The sequence below is a fragment of the Muscardinus avellanarius genome (assembly GCF_963383645.1).
Source record: "Muscardinus avellanarius genome assembly, chromosome: 3".
NCBI classification, from domain to species: Eukaryota; Metazoa; Chordata; class Mammalia; order Rodentia; family Gliridae; genus Muscardinus; species Muscardinus avellanarius.
The window spans coordinates 114,780,823-114,797,925 of NC_137788.1; the positions used below are offsets into that span (position 1 = coordinate 114,780,823).

The 17,103-nt window shown below is 51.5% G+C and overlaps 1 protein-coding gene across 1 annotated transcript; it reads right to left on the reverse strand.

Moving 5' to 3' along the window:
- Positions 1 to 924: 924 nt before the first annotated feature.
- On the reverse strand, positions 925 to 16,229 carry ATP8B2 (ATPase phospholipid transporting 8B2; the record flags this gene model as incomplete). Its single annotated transcript, XM_080691584.1, has 12 exons — positions 925 to 1,390; positions 5,082 to 5,308; positions 7,149 to 7,237; positions 8,895 to 9,053; positions 10,246 to 10,325; positions 11,391 to 11,461; positions 12,186 to 12,258; positions 12,343 to 12,404; positions 12,594 to 12,692; positions 12,800 to 12,913; positions 14,103 to 14,161; positions 16,199 to 16,229. 12 exons carry the CDS (start codon positions 16,227 to 16,229, stop codon positions 925 to 927), a joined length of 1,530 nt encoding a protein of 509 aa, XP_080547710.1.
- Between the last annotated feature and the right edge of the window lie 874 nt (positions 16,230 to 17,103).

The window sequence follows — 17,103 nt, forward strand, 5'->3', positions numbered from 1 at the left end:
GAGGATCACGGGTTCATAGCCAGCCTTGGCTACATAGTGAGGCCCTCCACAACTTTCTGAGACCATTTCAAAAATAAAGAATAAATAAGTAGAAAGCCGGGCCTACTGGCTCACGCTTGTAATCCCAGCATCTGGGAGGCTGAGACAGGAGGATTTGGGTTCATGGCCAGCATCAGCCACTTAGTGAGGCCCTTTGTAACTCAGTGAAACCACAAAAAAAAAAAAAAAAAAAAAAAAAGAGCTGGGAGTGTAGCTTGGAGGTAGACTGCTTAGAGGTGAAATTTTTTTTGTTTTGTGTTGCGGTACTAGGAATGAAACCCAGGGTCATTCTACCTCCAAGCTATACCCCCCAGCCCTATATTTTATTTTATTATTATTATATTTTATTATATTTTATTGCGGTACTGAGGATGAAACCCAGAGGCATTCTACCTCCGAGCTACACCCTTAGCCCTATTTTTTTTTTTTTTTTTTTTTGTGGTACTGGGGTTCCTGGAAACCCTTCTACCTCCGGGTTACACTCTCAGACATATATATATATATATATATATATATTTTTTTTTTTTTTTTTTTAAACAGGGTCTCTTAAGCCAGCGAGGCTGGCTTCGAACCAGTGCGATCCTCCTGTCTCTGCCTCCCAAGAGCGGGGATTACAAGTGTACGCCACCATGCCCGGCGCCTCTTAGCCCTATTTTTTATTCTTTATTTTGGAATGTGCTCTCACTGAGTTGCAAAGGGCCTTGCTAAGCTGAGGCTGGCCATAAACCACGAGCCTGCCGAATGCTGGGATTACAAGCGTGTGCCACCACACCTGGCATCTATTTTTTGTTTTGAAACAAGGCCTCAGTAGGGTCACTGTGCAGTGCCCTCAAACCCGTGACCCTCCCGTCACAGCCTCCCAAGCACTGGGGTCAGAGGCCTGCGTCACAGCACCCAGCTCAGAACACACCCTTTCAAGGCGCCCTGAGCCCAACCAGGAAAGGAGTAAAACCCAGCTTCCCGGCGCCCGTGGGAGCCCAGCTGCCCCTCCCTCCGGGGGACCTGCGGCGGCGGCGCCTTACCGTAGCTGTGGCCGTTGATGGAACACTTGTTGAAGACCATGATGTTCTGGGTGAGGGTGCCCGTCTTGTCGGAGAAGATGTACTCCACCTGGCCCAGCTCCTCGTTGAGGGTGGTGGTGCGGGCCTCCGCGGGAGTCCGCTTCTTCATGCAGAACATCTTCTTGTCCCAGTTGATGAAGTAGCTGTGACCCAGACGGATGACTTCCACGCTGCACAAGGGACAGGAGGTGAGGCTGGGGAGGGAGGGGAGGCGCGCCCCACCCCCACGGGCCCTGGCCGCAGGCCCGACCATGCCTGGGGAGGAACGAGAAGGAGAACGGAGGAGACACCTGGGTGGAGGGGGCAGGGGGAGCCTTCGGGGGAGAAAGGAGCTCCCCGCCCCGCCCCAGACAGAGGTGCACGGGCAGAGGGCAGGAGGGACTGCAGACAGGGCGCTCAGCCGGTTCTTACCTCAGGGCTAATAATACAGAAACCATGCAGAAAAAAAAAATAAACAAGAGAAAGTGCGAGAAGAAAGGGAGAGAAAAAAAAGAGAGAGATAATGAGGGTGCTTTGCAGGCCACACAGATGCCACCTCAAATGGGGCCACGCTGGGGAAAGAAAGCCACAAAGGCCCCAAGCGCAAGGCCTGGCTGGCCACCCTCACCTGTGGTGGCCCAGCCCAGGGGCCTCGGGATGTGGGAATGGGAACAAGTTACTGGCTTTTTACCCCTCCCGTCCTCTTCTCTGCTAATTTTTCTTGGGGGCGAGGGGTATGCTAGGGATTGAACTCAGGAGTATTCTAATTCTGAGCTCCAACCTCAGCCCTAATTTATTTATTTTACTTTTTTTTTTTTTTTTTTTTTTTCGGTACTGGGGATGGAACCCAGGAGCATTCTACCTCCAAGCTACATCCCCGGCCCTATTTTTTAGTCTTTACTCTCTTGAAACAGGGTTTCAGTGAGTTGCAAAGGGCCTCACTAAGTAGCTGAGGCTGCTGGGAGGCTGAGACAGGTTTGCAGACAGCCTCAGCTACTACTTAGTGAGGCCCTTTGCAACTCAATGAGACACTGTTTCAAAAAAAAGCCAGGCATGGTGGCACACGCTTGTAATCCCTGCGCTTGGGAGATAGAGACAGGAGGATCGTGTAGGTTCGAAGCCAGCCTCTCTGGCTTAAAAGACCCTGTTTCCAAATAAAATATAAAATAGGTCTGGGAGTGTAGCCCAGAGGTAGAAAGGTTCCATCCCCAGTACCACCAAAAAAAAAAAAAAAAAAAAAGAAAAGAAAAAAAGAAAAGAAAAAGAAAAAGAAAAAAAAAGGAAAAACTATCAGGCTGGGGGTGTAGCTTGGAGGTAGAATGCCCCTGGGTTCCATCCCCAGTACCACACACACACACACACACACACACACACACACACACACAAAAGAAAGTAGCAGAGGCTGTCCACAAAACACAATCCTCCTGTCTCAGCCACCCAAACGCTGGGATTGCAAGCATGCGCTACCATGCCTGGCTAATTCTTTTTTTTTTTTTTTTTTATTGAAACAGGGTCTCGCTAAGTTGCCAAGAGCCTAAGTAGCTGAGGCTGACTGAACCTGCGATCCACCTGTCTCAGCCTCCCAAGTGCTGGGATTGTAGGCCTGCAGCACCGTGCCCGGCTTCTTTGCTCCTTCGGTAGAGGGACTGTCACCATTTCCAGAATGAGCTCTGTGTTCAGGTCCGCCTTTGCCAAGCACTGGGCCGTATCTGGAACCCTGCTTCTGACCAAACTAGGCTCCTAGCAGGATCTTGTTACCCAGCAAAAAATGAGATAGCTGGAAAGATTGTCATTCCCCACCCAGCTAATCAAGCCTCCTCCCACGGGCTTCAGACCAACCATGACGGACGGACTGACCGACAAACACACTGTAACCTGGTAAGACTCAGAGAGAAAACTTTCTCAGGGCTTCCAGGGAACTTAGATACAAAGCCCAAAGATGAGGAAATGAACAGCAGGCTGTAAGCAAGAAAATAAATTACGTAGAACCAGAGTCGCGATGATAATAATAGGTATGCTACCACCGGGATGTTTGGTAATGTTTTTTTCAGCACTGAGGACTGAGTCCAGGGGTGCGCTACCACTACCACGGAGTTACACCCTCAGTTACACCTTTTTCTTATTTTGAGACAGGATCTCATTAAGTTGCCTAGGCTGGTCTGGAAACTGCGATCCTGAACCCCGCCCCTGGCCTCCTGAGTAGCTGGAATAACAGGCATGTGCCACCAAGCCCAGCTAGGGTCATCTAATGTTTTGAACATATTCTTGTGTGTGTGCGATACTGGGATGGAACCCAGGGACTTTCCATTGCCAAGCTATAATCCAGCCCTATTTTTTTTTCCTTTTTTTTTTTTTTTTTTTTTTGCGGGTCTGGGGATGAAACCCAGGGGCATTCGACCTCTGAGCTACATGCCCAGCCCTATTTTTACTCCTTATTTTGAAACCGGGTCTCACTGAGTTGCAGAGGGCCTCACTAAGAAGCTGAGGCTATCTGCGAACCATGATCCTCTGGTCTCAGCCTCCCGAATGCTGGGATTACAAGCATGCGCCACCACGCCCGGTCAGCCCTATAATAATAATAATAATAATGAGTATTATTATTATTATCATTATTATTATTTTGTGTATGTGTGTGTGTGGGTCTGGGGATGGAACCCAGGAGCATTTGACCTCCAAGCTACACCCCCAACCCTATTTTTTATTCTTTATTTTGAAATAGGGTCTCACTAAGTTGCCTGAGTAGCTGAGGCTGTCTGCGAACCACGATCCTCCAGTCTCAGCCTCCCGAATGCTGGGATTACAAGCATGCGACACAACGCCCGGCTCCCTTTTATTCTTTATTTGGAAACAGGGTCTCACTAAGTTGCAGAGGGCCTCACTAAGTAGCTGAGGCTGATCGCGAACCCAGATCCTCCTGCCTCAGCCTCCCGAATGCTGGGATTACAAGTGTGCGCCACCACGCCCGGCTCTTTATGTTTTGTTCTGAAGCAGGGTCTTGCTAGGTTGTTGCGAGGCTTGCTAAATTGCTGAGGCTAGTCTCAAACCTCTGATCCTCCTGTCTCAGCCTCTCCTAAGTAATGGATTACAGGTGTCCACCACGACGCCGGCTTCCTAGTTCAGCTATGCATGTGCATACTTCTCTGCAGATAAAAGGCATGTGATAAATTAAGTGCTAAATCAATTAACCTGCTTTTAATTCTCATACAATCCAAAATGCCAGACAACTATGGTAAAAACTTTTCTCTGAGCCGTGCATGGTGGCGCACACTTATAATCCCAGCCTTTGGGAGGCTGAGAAAGGATCGCATTTTGCAGCCAGCCTCAGCTACTTAGTGAGGCCCTTTGCAACTCAGTGAGATCCTGTTTCCAAATAAAGAATAAAAAATAGGGCTGGGGTGTAGCTTGGAGGTAGAATGCCCCTGGGTTCCATCCCCAGTACCGCAAAAAAAAAAAAAAAAAGTTTTCTCTGCACATCAACAGATTACATAAAATATTCACAGTCCAGAAAGAAGAGGACTCCACAATTCTTCTCAAGGATTTCTTCTTCATAGAAAAGCTTAGGCTGGGCGTGGTGGCACATGCTTGCAGTCCCAGCATTTGGGAGGCTGAGACCAGAGGATGGCGGTTTGCAGACAGCCTCAGCTACTTAGTGAGGCCCTTTGCAACTTAGTGAGACCCTGTTTCAAAAATAAAGAATAAGGCCGGGCGTGTTGGTGCATGCTTGTAATCCCAGTACTTGGGAGGCTGAGACAGGAGGATCACGCAGGTTTGGAGCCAGCCTCAGCTACTTAGTGAGGCTCTCAGCAACTTAGTGAGACCCTGTTTCCGAATAAAATAGAAAATAGATCTGGGAGTGTAGCCCAAAGGTAGAAAGCCTCTTGGTTCCATCTCCAGCACCACAAAAAATAAAAAAATAAAAAGGGCTGGGGGTATAGCTCAGAGGTAGAATGTCCCTGGGTTCCATCCCCAGACCCGCAAAAGAAAAGTTTAGCAAGGGGCCACCTGAGACCCCAGGACAGAAGGAGCACATACCTGACATACAGCGAAATGGGCACGACAGTGTTGAGAATGATGATGTAGGACCAGAAGGAGAGGAAGCCGGAGAAGAAGGCACTGTCCACCGCCTCGTCCCAGGGTAGATACACCTGGAAGCGCGTCCCGACCTCGTGCTCCCAGATGGCATTGCCGATGGCCAGGATCACCCCCATGCAGACCAGGAACCCAAAAATCTGCAGAGGAACGAGAAGCAGAGAACCCTCAGAGGTTTAGGAAGCCCGTGAGACCAAGGTCCTCCCTGGAAGAGGTCCCCATGCTTATAAGGACTCTGACACTTAAAGTCTCAGGCATCTTTTTTATATATTTTTGGTGGTAAAAGGGATTGAACCAGGAGCGTTCTACCACTGAGCTACATCCCCAGCCTCCCCTTTGTATTTTATTTTAGCTTTGAAACAAGGTGTCACTAGGGTGCTGGGTGTCTTGATATGTTGCCAAGGCTGTCCTACAGCCCGTGATCCTCCTGTCTCAGCCTCCCAGGGACGGGGATTATAGGCATACACCAACAGGCCCGGCAGCTCTTTTTATTTATTTGTTTACTTATTTTGCGGTACTGAGGATTGAACCTAGGGGCTTTCTGCCTCTGAGCTACAAACCCCAGGCCTATATTATTTATTTGTTTATTTATTTTTGCAGTACTGGGGATGGAACCCAGGGCAGTCTAACTCCAAGCTACACCCTCAGCCCTATATTTTTTATTCTTTATTTTTTAAATAGGGGCTCACCGATTTGCAAAGGACCTCACTAGGTAGCTGAGGCTGTCTATGAACCGCGATCCTCCTGTCTTAACCTCCCAAATTCTAGGATTACAAGCGTGTGCCACTATGCCCGGCTCATTCTTTATTTTGAAACAGGGTCTCACTAAGCTGCCGAGGGCTTAAGTAGCTAAGGCTGGCCACAAACCCGCAATCCTCCTGTCTCAGCCTCCCAAGTACTGAGATTACAAGTATGTATCACCACGTCCAGTTAGATTTCTTCAGTAATAATAATAACAACAACAACAACAACAATAATAAATCTTGGAGCCCTGAAAGACAGATCATAAGTAGGACTTGGTGATTAAAAGAAAATAATTAGCCGGGTGCGGTGGCGCACATTTGTAATCTCACAACTTGGAAGGCTGAGACAGGAGGATCGCAGGTTTCCAGGCAGCCTCGGCAACTTAGTGAGGCCATCTGCAACTTTGCGAGACCCTGTTTCTAAGTAAAAAGAATAGAATAGGTCTGGGGGTGTAGCTCAGTGGTAGAATGCTTCTGGGTTCCATCCCCACTACCACAAAAAAATAACAAAAATAAAATAAGTAAGTAAGTAAATAAAATAATCAAGATCAATGTTCTTCCACAACTTCAGGACCAGCCTGGTGCCCGCTGACCACCAGGGGGCGCAGCACGCCTCTTTGGGGCAGACCTACCCTGGCTCCCACAGGCCGGGTTTCTGCAAACCCAAGCCAGGGAGGGAAGTCTCAAACAGCTCAGGCCCCAGCCATTGCAGGCGGGCATGGGGAGGGGGCAGGTAGCAGTCAGGAGGGGCACAAGAAGGGGAGCCGAGAGCTCAGATTTCTAGCTGAACAAGAGAAGGATTCAGGAGTTGCCAAAAAATAAAAACAGAAACTTTTCCTCTGGGATCCTTCATCCTTTGAAGTCGGGGTGGGGGCGTGGAGGCCGGTGTGGGGGGGAGACCCTAACCATCTTCCAAGTGGAAATTTGGCTTTTAATTCCCCCCCATCCTCATGAAGGCCACCTTGTCCCCAGCAAAGGCAAACAGAGGGTCACGTGCTGCTGTCAGAACTGGCACCTGGAGAAGGGATGGTTTGTTTTAGCTTTCTTTAAGCTGTTGCTTCACATATGTTCCTAAGGGTTGTTTTTTTTTAATCACATCTCCCAAGTCTAAAAGGATTCTTGACATAAACACCGCCTTTGAGTAGCTGACCTGCCTGGAGAGACAAACCCAGAGACTGAGTACTGGCCAGGAGCGAGGGAGCCGGGGAAGCCCGGCCAGGGAGAGGGAGGCGCTTACCCAGAGGACCAGGGTGTTCATCAGGCGATCGATGCTGGTTCTCTTGAACTTCGTCCTGCCGCTGTTCTGCATCAGCTTAGTGTCGGGACCTAGGGGGCAAACGCGCAGTAACAAACCTACCCCTGGCTCGAGCCTCCGGCCACAGGACATCGGGGTGGGATGGGGACACAGAGCCCACAAGAGACTTGTTATCGGGGCTGGAAGTGAGGATTTTTTTTTTGTGTGTGTGATACTGGAGATGGAACCCAGGGACAGTCTACCTTCTAGCTGCACCCCCCCAGTACTATTTTTTATTCTTTATTTATTTGTTTTTGTTTTTGCGGCACTGCGGATGGAACCCAAGGGCATTCTACTGCTGAGTGACACCCTCATCCCTATTTTTTTTTCTTTTTCTTTTTGGTTGTACTGGGGTTCCTGGAAACCCTTCTACCTCTGGGCTACACTCTGGACCTATTTTATATTTTTATTTGGAAACAGGGTCTCTTAAGTCAGTGAGGCTGGCTGCGAACCAGTGTGATCCTCCTGTCTCCGCCTCCCAAGAGCTGGGATTACAAGCATGCGCCACCACACCCGGCCCTATTTTTTATTCTTTAATTTGAAACAGGGTCTCACTGAGTTGCAAAGGGCCTCATGAAGTAGCTGAGGCTGTCCTTGAACCAGTGATCCTCCTGTCCCAGCCTCCCAAATGCTGGGATTACAAGTGTCCGCCACCACGCCTGGATAGTGTTCTGTTTTTTGTTGTTGTTGTTGTTGTTGTGAGTTTTTTTGGGGTTTTTTGGGTTTTTTTTGTTTTTGGTTTTTTTTTTTTTTTGGTGGTACTAGGGGTAGAACCCAGAGGCTTTCTACCTCCAGGCTATATTCCCAGATCTTTTTTTAAAATATTTTATTTGGAAACAGGGTCTCGCTAAGTTGCTGAAAGCCTCACTAAGTAGCTGAGGCTGGCTTCGAACCTGTGAGATCCTCCTGCCTCAGCCTTCCAAGTGCGGGGATTACAAGCGTGCGCCACCACACCCAGCATTGTTTTGTTGTTGTTGTTGTTGTTGTTATTTTGGTTTGCTTTGGGTTTTTTGTAGTACTGGGGACGGAACCCAGGGGAATTCTACCCCCAAGCTATACCAGCAGACCTATTTTATTCTTTTATTTGGAAACAGGGTCTCACCAAGTTGGAGATGACCTAAATTGCTGAGGCTGGCTTTGAACCCGCAATCCTCCTGTCTCAGTCCGAGTACTGGGATTATAAACCTGTGCCACCATGCTTGCGTTTGTTCTGTTTTTTTGTTTTGTTTTGTTTTTGTGATACTGAGGACTTAGCCCAGGGAAACTCTCCCTCTGAGCTACAAGCCCAGCCCTTTTTATTTTGAAACAGAGTTACTGTATGTTGCCTCTGACTATCCAGTTTAGGGCTAGAGTTTTTTTGTTTTGTTTTGTTTTTGTGTGTGTGTGGTACTGGGGGTAGAACCCAGGGGCTTTCCACCTCTGGGCTATACCCCCAGCAGTGTTTTATACTTTATTTGGAAACAGGGTCTCACTAAGTTGTTGAGAGCCTCACTAAGTAGCTGAGGCTGGCTTGGAACCTGTGCGACCCTCCTGTCTCAGCCTCCCAAGCGCGGGGATTATGAGCGTGCGCCACCACGCCCGGCTTACCTTATGTATTCTATCATCCCACTCAGTTGCGTCCCACAGTCCTGAAGGAGAGCTGAGTCACTCACCCTTGACCCTTCTCCCTTTGGCTGCTAGGAGACTCACCTGCAAAGATGACCAGCCCGAAGCACCACTCGGTGTTTCTCAGCACGCAGCCCCGCAGCAGCACATTCTGGTTGCTCAGAGGAAACTTGTTTTCCTTCCAGTAGAGAGTCCCACTGAATTTGTCCAGCTTATTGTTGGGGGGCTCACAGATCACTTCACCTGGACAGGGGATGAGAGCGTCACTGCTCAGCGTCCAGGCAACAGCCCGGTCAGGACAAAGACAGGAAAAGCGGCCGAGGGAGGAAGGCTGTAAGGACACAGGGCCACCCACATTCCGTGGGGGGGATGGGAATGGCAAACTCTCCAGCAAAATAAAGCACCATGCGCTAATATCGACAGTCTACTTTGAGTGGGCTTTGTACTCCCAGTTTGAGGACCCTGTTCTCCAAAGATAGTATCCCAGGCTCAGCGTGGTGATTCACGCTTGTAATCCCAGGACTTGGGAGGCTGAGACAGGAGGATCGCAGATTCGAAGTCAGCCTCGACAACTTGGTGAGGCTCTCTCCAACTTAGTGAGATCCTGTTTCCAAATAAGAAATAAAATCGGACTAGAGGTTTAGCTCAGAGGTAGAATGCCCCTGGCTTCAATCTCCAGTGCCACAAAAAATAAAAGGCTGGCGGTGTAGCTGGGAGATAGAATGCCCCTTGGTTCAATCCCCAGTACCAAAATAAAGGGCAAACCGAACTTAACAAGCACGGCAATTGGGAGGCTCTCGGCCACAAAACTTCCTCAAATAACTGTCAACTCGTTAGTGAATGATAAACTCCTGCCTTTCCCAACACTCCCCTCCCCAGAAGACCGGGGAGCTACAAGGTCACAGTGGCAAGAGAAAAAAAGAAAAGATGCCGTTTATTTATCTATTAACCCATTTTTGTGGTCTACAGATTAAATCCAGAGGCATTCTACCACTGAGCTACATTCCCAGGCTTTGGTTTTTTTTTTATTGTTTGCTTTGTCTTTTTTGCAGAACTGGGGATGGAACCCAGGGGCATTCTACCTCTGAGCCTCATGCCCAGCCCTATTTTTTATTCTATTTTGAAACAGGGTCTCACTGAGTTGCAAAGGGCCTAAGTAGCTGAGGCTGTCCGCGAACCGCGATCCTCCCGTCTCAGCCTCCCGAATGCTGGGATTACAAGCGTGCGCCACCACGCCCAGCCTGTCTTATTTTTTATTTGGAAACAGGGTCTTGCTAAGTGGCTCAGGCTGGCCATGAACCTGCTATCCTCCTGTCTCTGACTCCCAAGCCCCGGTTTTAGAGGTGTGAGTAACCACACCTGGCTGAAAAGGTAGCTGAACTCTAAGCCCAAACTGCCGCCTCCCCACCTGAAGGCTGTCCCCACGAGTACTCACCATCGAACTTGGCCAGCTTACTGATGTCTCCCAGTTCGGAGGTGACTGGAATCGCCTGGCGTACTTTCATGTTGGTCTCTCTGGAAGGACAGTATTCCTGATTCCTTGCTCCCTCCCCCACCTCCAGGTTCTACCTGGAGCACTTAACCATAGAGCACCACTACTTAGTCTAGCAAATACTTCTACATTTCCAAAGCCCCATCCTTTTTTTTTCCCCCCCAGGGATGGAACCCAGGGGCATTCTATTTCCAACTGACACCCTCTTTTTTTTTTTTTTTTGTGGGTCTGGGATGGAACCCAAGGGCCTTCGACCTCCGAGCTACACCCCCTGCCCTTTTTTTTTTTTTTTTTCTTTATTTTGAAACAGGGTCTCACTGAGTTGCAGAGGGCCTAAGTAGCTGAGGCTGTCTGCGAACCACAATCCTCCTGTCTCAGCCACCTGAATGCTGGGATTACAAGCATGCGCCACAACACCCGGCTTATTACTTATTTTGAAACAGGGTCTCACTGAGTCGCAAAGGGCCTCACTGAGTAGCTGAGGCTGTCTGCGAACCATGATCCTCCTGTCTCAGCCTCCCTAATGCTGGGTTTACAAGCATGTGCCATCACGCCTGGCTTCCAAAGCTCTTATTTTGTGTATGTGTGTGCTACTGGGGATAGAACTCAGGGGCATTCTACCTCTGAGATACACCCCCCAGCACTATTTTAGTTTAGTTTAGTTTTTGCAGGTCCGGGATGGAACGCAGAGGCATTTGACCTCCGAGCTACAACCGCTGCCCAACTTTTTATTCTTTATTTTGAAACAGGGTCTCATTTAGTTGCAGAGGGCCTCACTAAGTAGCTGAGGCTGTGCACGGACCACGATCCTCCGGGTCTCAGCCTCCCGAATGCTGAGATTACAAGCGTGCGCCACCAAGCCCGGCTCCTATTTTAGTTTTTACTTTGAAACAGGGTCTCGCTAAAGTGCTAAGGCTGGCTCGAACCTGCGATTCTCCTGTCTCAGCCTCCCAAGTACTGGATTGCAGATATACACCACCGCACCCAACGTATACAAAGCCCTAAAATGTGCAAAAGGTACAGTGCCCAGATCTGAGAACTCTTCCAAAAACCATCTTTTTGCCCCTAAGGAGGAGTGTGGCACTTACCCATCCAGTTCTGCTGTCTCTATGTAACACAGCCCGTGGGGCTCACTGCTAGACAGGAGGAGCAGATCGGCCTAGAGAGAAGGCGGGAGGAAAGTCCACATACTCAACCCTCCACCTGCAATGGACCAACTCCTTCGCTAAGCATTCTTTTCTTTGGGTGTTTGTGTTACTGGGGATTGAACTCGGGGGGGGGGGTTCTACCTCTGAGCTATACACCCTTTTTATTATTTTTGTTTTTATTTTTGCGGGTCTGGGGGTGGAACCCAGGGGCATTCTACCTCTGAGCTACACCCTCAGCCCTATTTTTTATTCTTTATTTTTGAAACAGGGTCTCACTGAGTTGCAGAGGGCCTCACTAAGTAGCTGAGGCTGTCCGTGAACCGCGATCCTCCGGTTTCAGCCTCCTGAATGCTGGGATTACAAGCCTGCACCACCACACCCGGCTGCCCTTTTTATTTTTGAAACAGGGTCTCCCTAAGGTTGCCGAGCATCTCCCGACATTGCTGGGGCTGTCTCTGAACCTGCAATCTTACTGTCTCAGCCTCCCAAGAACTGGGATTGCAGGCGTGGGCCACCACACCCAGTTTCTACCACGCATCCTTAGTAGGTTTAGTTCCAACCCAAGAATGGTGTGAAGGGTTAGACCCAGGCACATTAGCACGACACAGAAGCCCTCCACCCGAGACAATCTCCTTTCATGAAAGCTTAAAAGGCAAAAGAAATGAAGAAGGACCGCCCCTTCCTGCCAAGGAGGAAGAAAAGCCCTGCGGTCCTACAAGGGTCCTGGTCCCTTACCGCCACAAACTGGTTATTTTCCAGCTTGATAATATCCCCGACACAGACATTCATCCACTGCTCCTGCTGGAGGCTGTGCCAACAAGAAGACAGCAGAGGGGCGGTCAGCAGCTACAGCCGCCCAGCGGCCCCCTTCCCGGCCCCAGCAGATACTCACATTCCACTGATCAGCACCTGAGACTGGCGGTTGTTGACCTGGTTGTCACTCTTGTGGCGGAACTGAAATGACAACTGAGAAAGTTAAGAGCCATCTCCTGCTCCAGGGGAGCGGGGTGGTCAGCGGGCCATCTCCCTGATCCTGCCCCTCACCCAGGACGCCGCAGACCTCGCCAGGCCGGGCACAGCCGGCTGGAAGTCGGGGGCAGAAGTGGCGGGGTATGGGAAGGGAGAAGGAAGAAAACGACTCACATAGTCGTCTGTGGCATCTTTAACAGCTGTGATGGTAAGGACGAGGACCAAAGGCACAATGGTGGTGAACCAGGACAGGGAAGAGATTTGTGGGATCAACTGAGGAGGGAAGAGAAGGTGGCCTGAGGCCCCAACCGCTGGCCCCACCCACCTTCCTCACCCCAGGCTTTGTGGGGCTCCACCCCCGCGTGCCAGAGGCCACTCACCTGCAGAATAAGAAGGAACAGGAAGTAGGTGTTGGCGACTTCCTGGAACTGCTCGAAGAGGTTGACCGGAAGAAAGGTGAGGATGTTGTACTTGGAGGTCTTAATGCAGTTACTCTACAGAAAGGGATGGGGGCGTCAGTGAGGTGCCCCAGACTGACGCTGCCTCCTCTGCCTTTTTTTGTTTTATGGTACTGTGGATTGAACCCCAGCCCTTTTTATTTTTAAATTTTATTTACTTATTTATTTTTATTCATTTATTTATTTATTTATTTTGGTGGTACTGGGGTTCTTGTACCTACACTCCCAGACCTATTTTATACTTTTTATTTGGAAACAGGGTCTCTTCTTAAGCCAGCGCGGCTGGCTTCGAACCTGTACCATCCTCCTGCCTCCGCCTCCCAAGCGTGGGGATTACAAGCGTGCGCCACCATGCCCGGCGTACTTACTATTTATTTTTGCAATACTAGGCATGGAACCCAGGGGCATTCTACCTTTGAGCTACACCCCTCAGCCCTATTTATTCTTTTTTTTTTTTGGGGGGGGGTTTGCAGGTTTGGGGATGGAACCCCCAGGGGCATTTGACCTCCGAGCTACACCCCCAGCCCTACTTTTTATTCTTTATTTTGAAATAGGGTCTCACTAAGTTGCAGAGGGCCTCACTAAGTGGCTGAGGCTGTCCACAAACTGCGATCCTCCAGTCTCAGCCTCCCGAATGCTGGGATTACAAGCGTGCGCCACCACGCACAGCTTATTCTTTATTTTGAAACAGGGTCTAAGTTGCTGAGAGCCTAAATAGCTGAGGCTGGCCAAAAACCCCAAATCCTCCTGTCTCAGCCTCCCAAATGCTGGGAGTACAAGCATGCACCATCACGCCTGGCTCCTCCTTTCTTTTCTGGTACTGGAGGTTGAACCCAGAAGGATTCTTCCTCCAAGCTACACCCCAGCCCCATTTTATTTTTCACTTTGAGACAGGATCTCACTAAGTTGCTAAGGGACCTTGCTAAGTTGCTGAGGCTGCCCTCCAACCTGCAATCCACCCATCTCAGCCTCCTCCACCTTTTACACTGCCTCCAAAGGCAGCAACCACAAGTGTGGGAGGCGGAAAGAGGAGAGAAGGGAGTCCCCTGGGATCAATGTATTCCGCTTCACTGAGCCTTGAAGGCCGGGAAAAGTCATCACAATAGCAGATGGAGAGAGAGCGCGGAGGAAGCTGCCTCTGTCCCCCAGCTCCCTTCCCCTGCGGCCCTCGCTCCCTGCACAAGATGTTCCTACTTGAAGAGACGCACAGGTGGTCTAGACTCACCGCATACTGGAATTTCTCATTGTATTCTCGGTCATTAGCCCGTGCCCTCCTCTCTTCCTCTGCAACAGAAGGATACTACAGTCAGGAAGCCTGGGCCCACACCTGGCCAGGCCCATCCTACTTCCTGGGCTTCCACTCCCAGGAGGCCCTGTTTCCTTTCACAGATTTATGGAGTTAGCTCTGCACCTGAGAAGTCTTTTAGTCCTTGCCAGCGCTCACCACCGTGTACCCATACGGCTCTGGGGGTGACAGTCACAGGATCAACAATCAGGCTCTCCCCTGGCGTGCGCAGCCCCTAGCCCCCAGCCCTCTGCAGGAGTCTTAGCCATTAAGGGTCACGGTAATCCCCAGACCCTTTTGCTACTATGATTGGTGGGTCTGTCCCACACTCAAGGAGGAGCAGCTGAAGACACAAACGTCCTCGCCCCCAGGACTCCTGCAGTCCAAGCCACGGCTCTACGCTCCCTGAACAGGAGGAGGTGGTAAGGCTGAGAGTCCTGGTGCCCCGGAGCCGCTCTGCGGCAGCATCTCAGCCCACGTGCAGTCCCCCTACAGGAGCCTCCGCAGGTCACATGTCCCCAGCAGCAGCTTCTGACTGGTCAGCGATGACATCACCTTATTTCAAAGCTCATACTCAAGTAGGAGAAGGTTGGGGGTGGTGGTGAAGGATATGGGTCATGCAGGCTGAGACAGAGATGAAAGAGGGAGGAAGGAAAGGTAATCGAAACAGTTGCTAACCTTGGCCTTTCTTAGAACATCTACGCACAAGTCCCTTAAGCAGCACTCGGCAATGATAACTATCTCCACCATCCCTATCTGGAACCTCCGCAGGTCCCAGACTGCGGGCACCAAGTTCAGGTCCCAGAACAAGGGGGTCTCCTACGAAGGGTTCCCCAGCCCATCTCCCAGGGGTCACGATGATCTCGGGTTCTAAAAGGCAGGAAGCCTAGTGCCTTAAACCTGCCAGAGAGAAAGGCAGCATCCCAGGCCCTTTCCCCAACACCCCTGCAGAGCTCCCCGCAGTAACTGAACTGCTGGCCTCCTCCGCAGAACTCCCAGAAACTTCCCCAGGGGGGACCCCTCATCTTGAGACCCTGCGCCATCCCAAAGATCATGCAAAGAAGGAAGGTAGGAACCCTTCAGCTACAGGGAGGATTGGGGGAGGCTGAGGACAAGGATCTTGTAGATCAGAGGGTACAGGGATGCCGGCCGCCGAAGAGCTGCCCCCCCACGCGCTGCCTCCCGTTACCTGTCCCCCAAGAGGGCTTCTTTCGGCTCCAAGAGGGAGGTACCCCGGCCCGGGCCCACTTCTCGGGCATCTCCTTGGGGACCGTCATGATCCCGGTTTGAGTCGAGGAGGGCTCACTAGTCCGTCCTGGGTCTCAACGGCGCCTCCGGGGCGGCCCCCCGGGGAGGCGCAGGAGCCGCGGCCGCTCAGAAGGGAGCCCGGGCCGTGGGGCGCACGCTCCACCCGCCACCCGGGCCATCTTCACGGCCGCCTGCACCCGGGGCCCTCGGCGAGCTCGCCCCCCGCGGAGGACAGCGCGGACGCGGCGCGCACGCCCCGGGCTCCGCCCCCGCCCGCTCCGGCTGCAGGGGCAGCAGCCTGCCAGCTCCAGCTCGCAGACCGCGTAGGCGACAGCCGCACACGGGGGGGGGGGGGGGGGGGGCTGCCACCGCCAGGGCCGGCGTGGGTGAGCCTTCGGGCAGCCCGCGTTGTCGGGGGCAACCCCTCTCATCTCCCCATCCGCAGGAAAACCAGGACCCGGTAGTGGACAGATGCGCAGAGCATCCGTGGGGGCTTCCCAGGCCTGAGAGTAGGAGCTGCAGGTGCTCGAGATGACCAGGACAGGTGTTTCGGGGCGGGGGCTGGCACTCAGCACCACCCAGGCAGAGAACCGGGCTCAAACATCAAACGGAAGATTCTCTTGGCTCCCGGTGCACCCCCATCCCCACCCCCTGGCGCAGGATGCCCAGAGGCCTTAATCTCCCAGTCCTCAGACCCATACCAGTGGTCCCTCTCTCGTTGGCTCCCCGAACTCTGAGAGCAGCCACTCCTGGGAGCCCCAGGGATCCCCATTTCTTGCCTTTCTTACCTGGGGGGCGCTTTTTTGCACACAAGGCCATCTCACCCAGCAAGGTCCCAGCAATCCCATGGGAGACCCTGCAGGAAGGTGAGAGAGGCCGGTCAGGAAGCTGAGGGCAACCCTTTGTTTTTTGGGGTACTGGGGATGGAACCCAGGGGCATTCGACCTCCGAGCTACACCCCCTGCCCTATTTTTTCTTCTTTATTTTGAAACAGGGTCTCACTGAGTTGCAGAGGGCCTCACTAAGTAGCTGAGGCTGTCCGCGAACCGCGATCCTCCTGTCTCAGCCTCCCAACTGCTGGGATTAGGAGTGTGCGTCGCCACGCCCTCTCGGGAGGCCCTGTTAATTGCTCTCATCAGACCCCCTCTGTTTTGTGTGTGTGGTACTAGAAACCAAACCCAGCGGCATTCTACCACCGAGCTACACCCTCAGCCCATTTTTATATTTTGAAACACAGTCTCACTAAGTTGTGGGGGCCTCGCAAAGTTACTCAGGCTGTCTCCAACCTGCAATCCTCCCATCTCAGCCTCCCAAGTACTGGGAATACAGGGGTGCTGCGCCACCTTGCCAGCCCATCAGACCCCTTCTGCAGGTTCTCTTTTCCAGCCCTCCCACACAAGCAAGGTCCTTCTCCTGCTCTGATGGGCACCTGGTGGGGGGCTTTTTCTTTTCTTTTTTTTTTTTTGTGTGTGATACTGGGGATGGAACCCAGGGGTATTCTACCTCGGACTACACCCCCAGCCCTAGTTTTTATTCTTTATTTTTGAAACAGGGTCTCACTGAGTTGCAAAGGGCCTTACTAAGTAGCTGAGGCTGTCCAAGCACTGCGATCCTCCTGTCTCAGCCTCCTGAATGCTGGGATTGCAGGCATGTGCCACCATGCCTGGCTCCTTTGTTTTGGATAACATGGAGA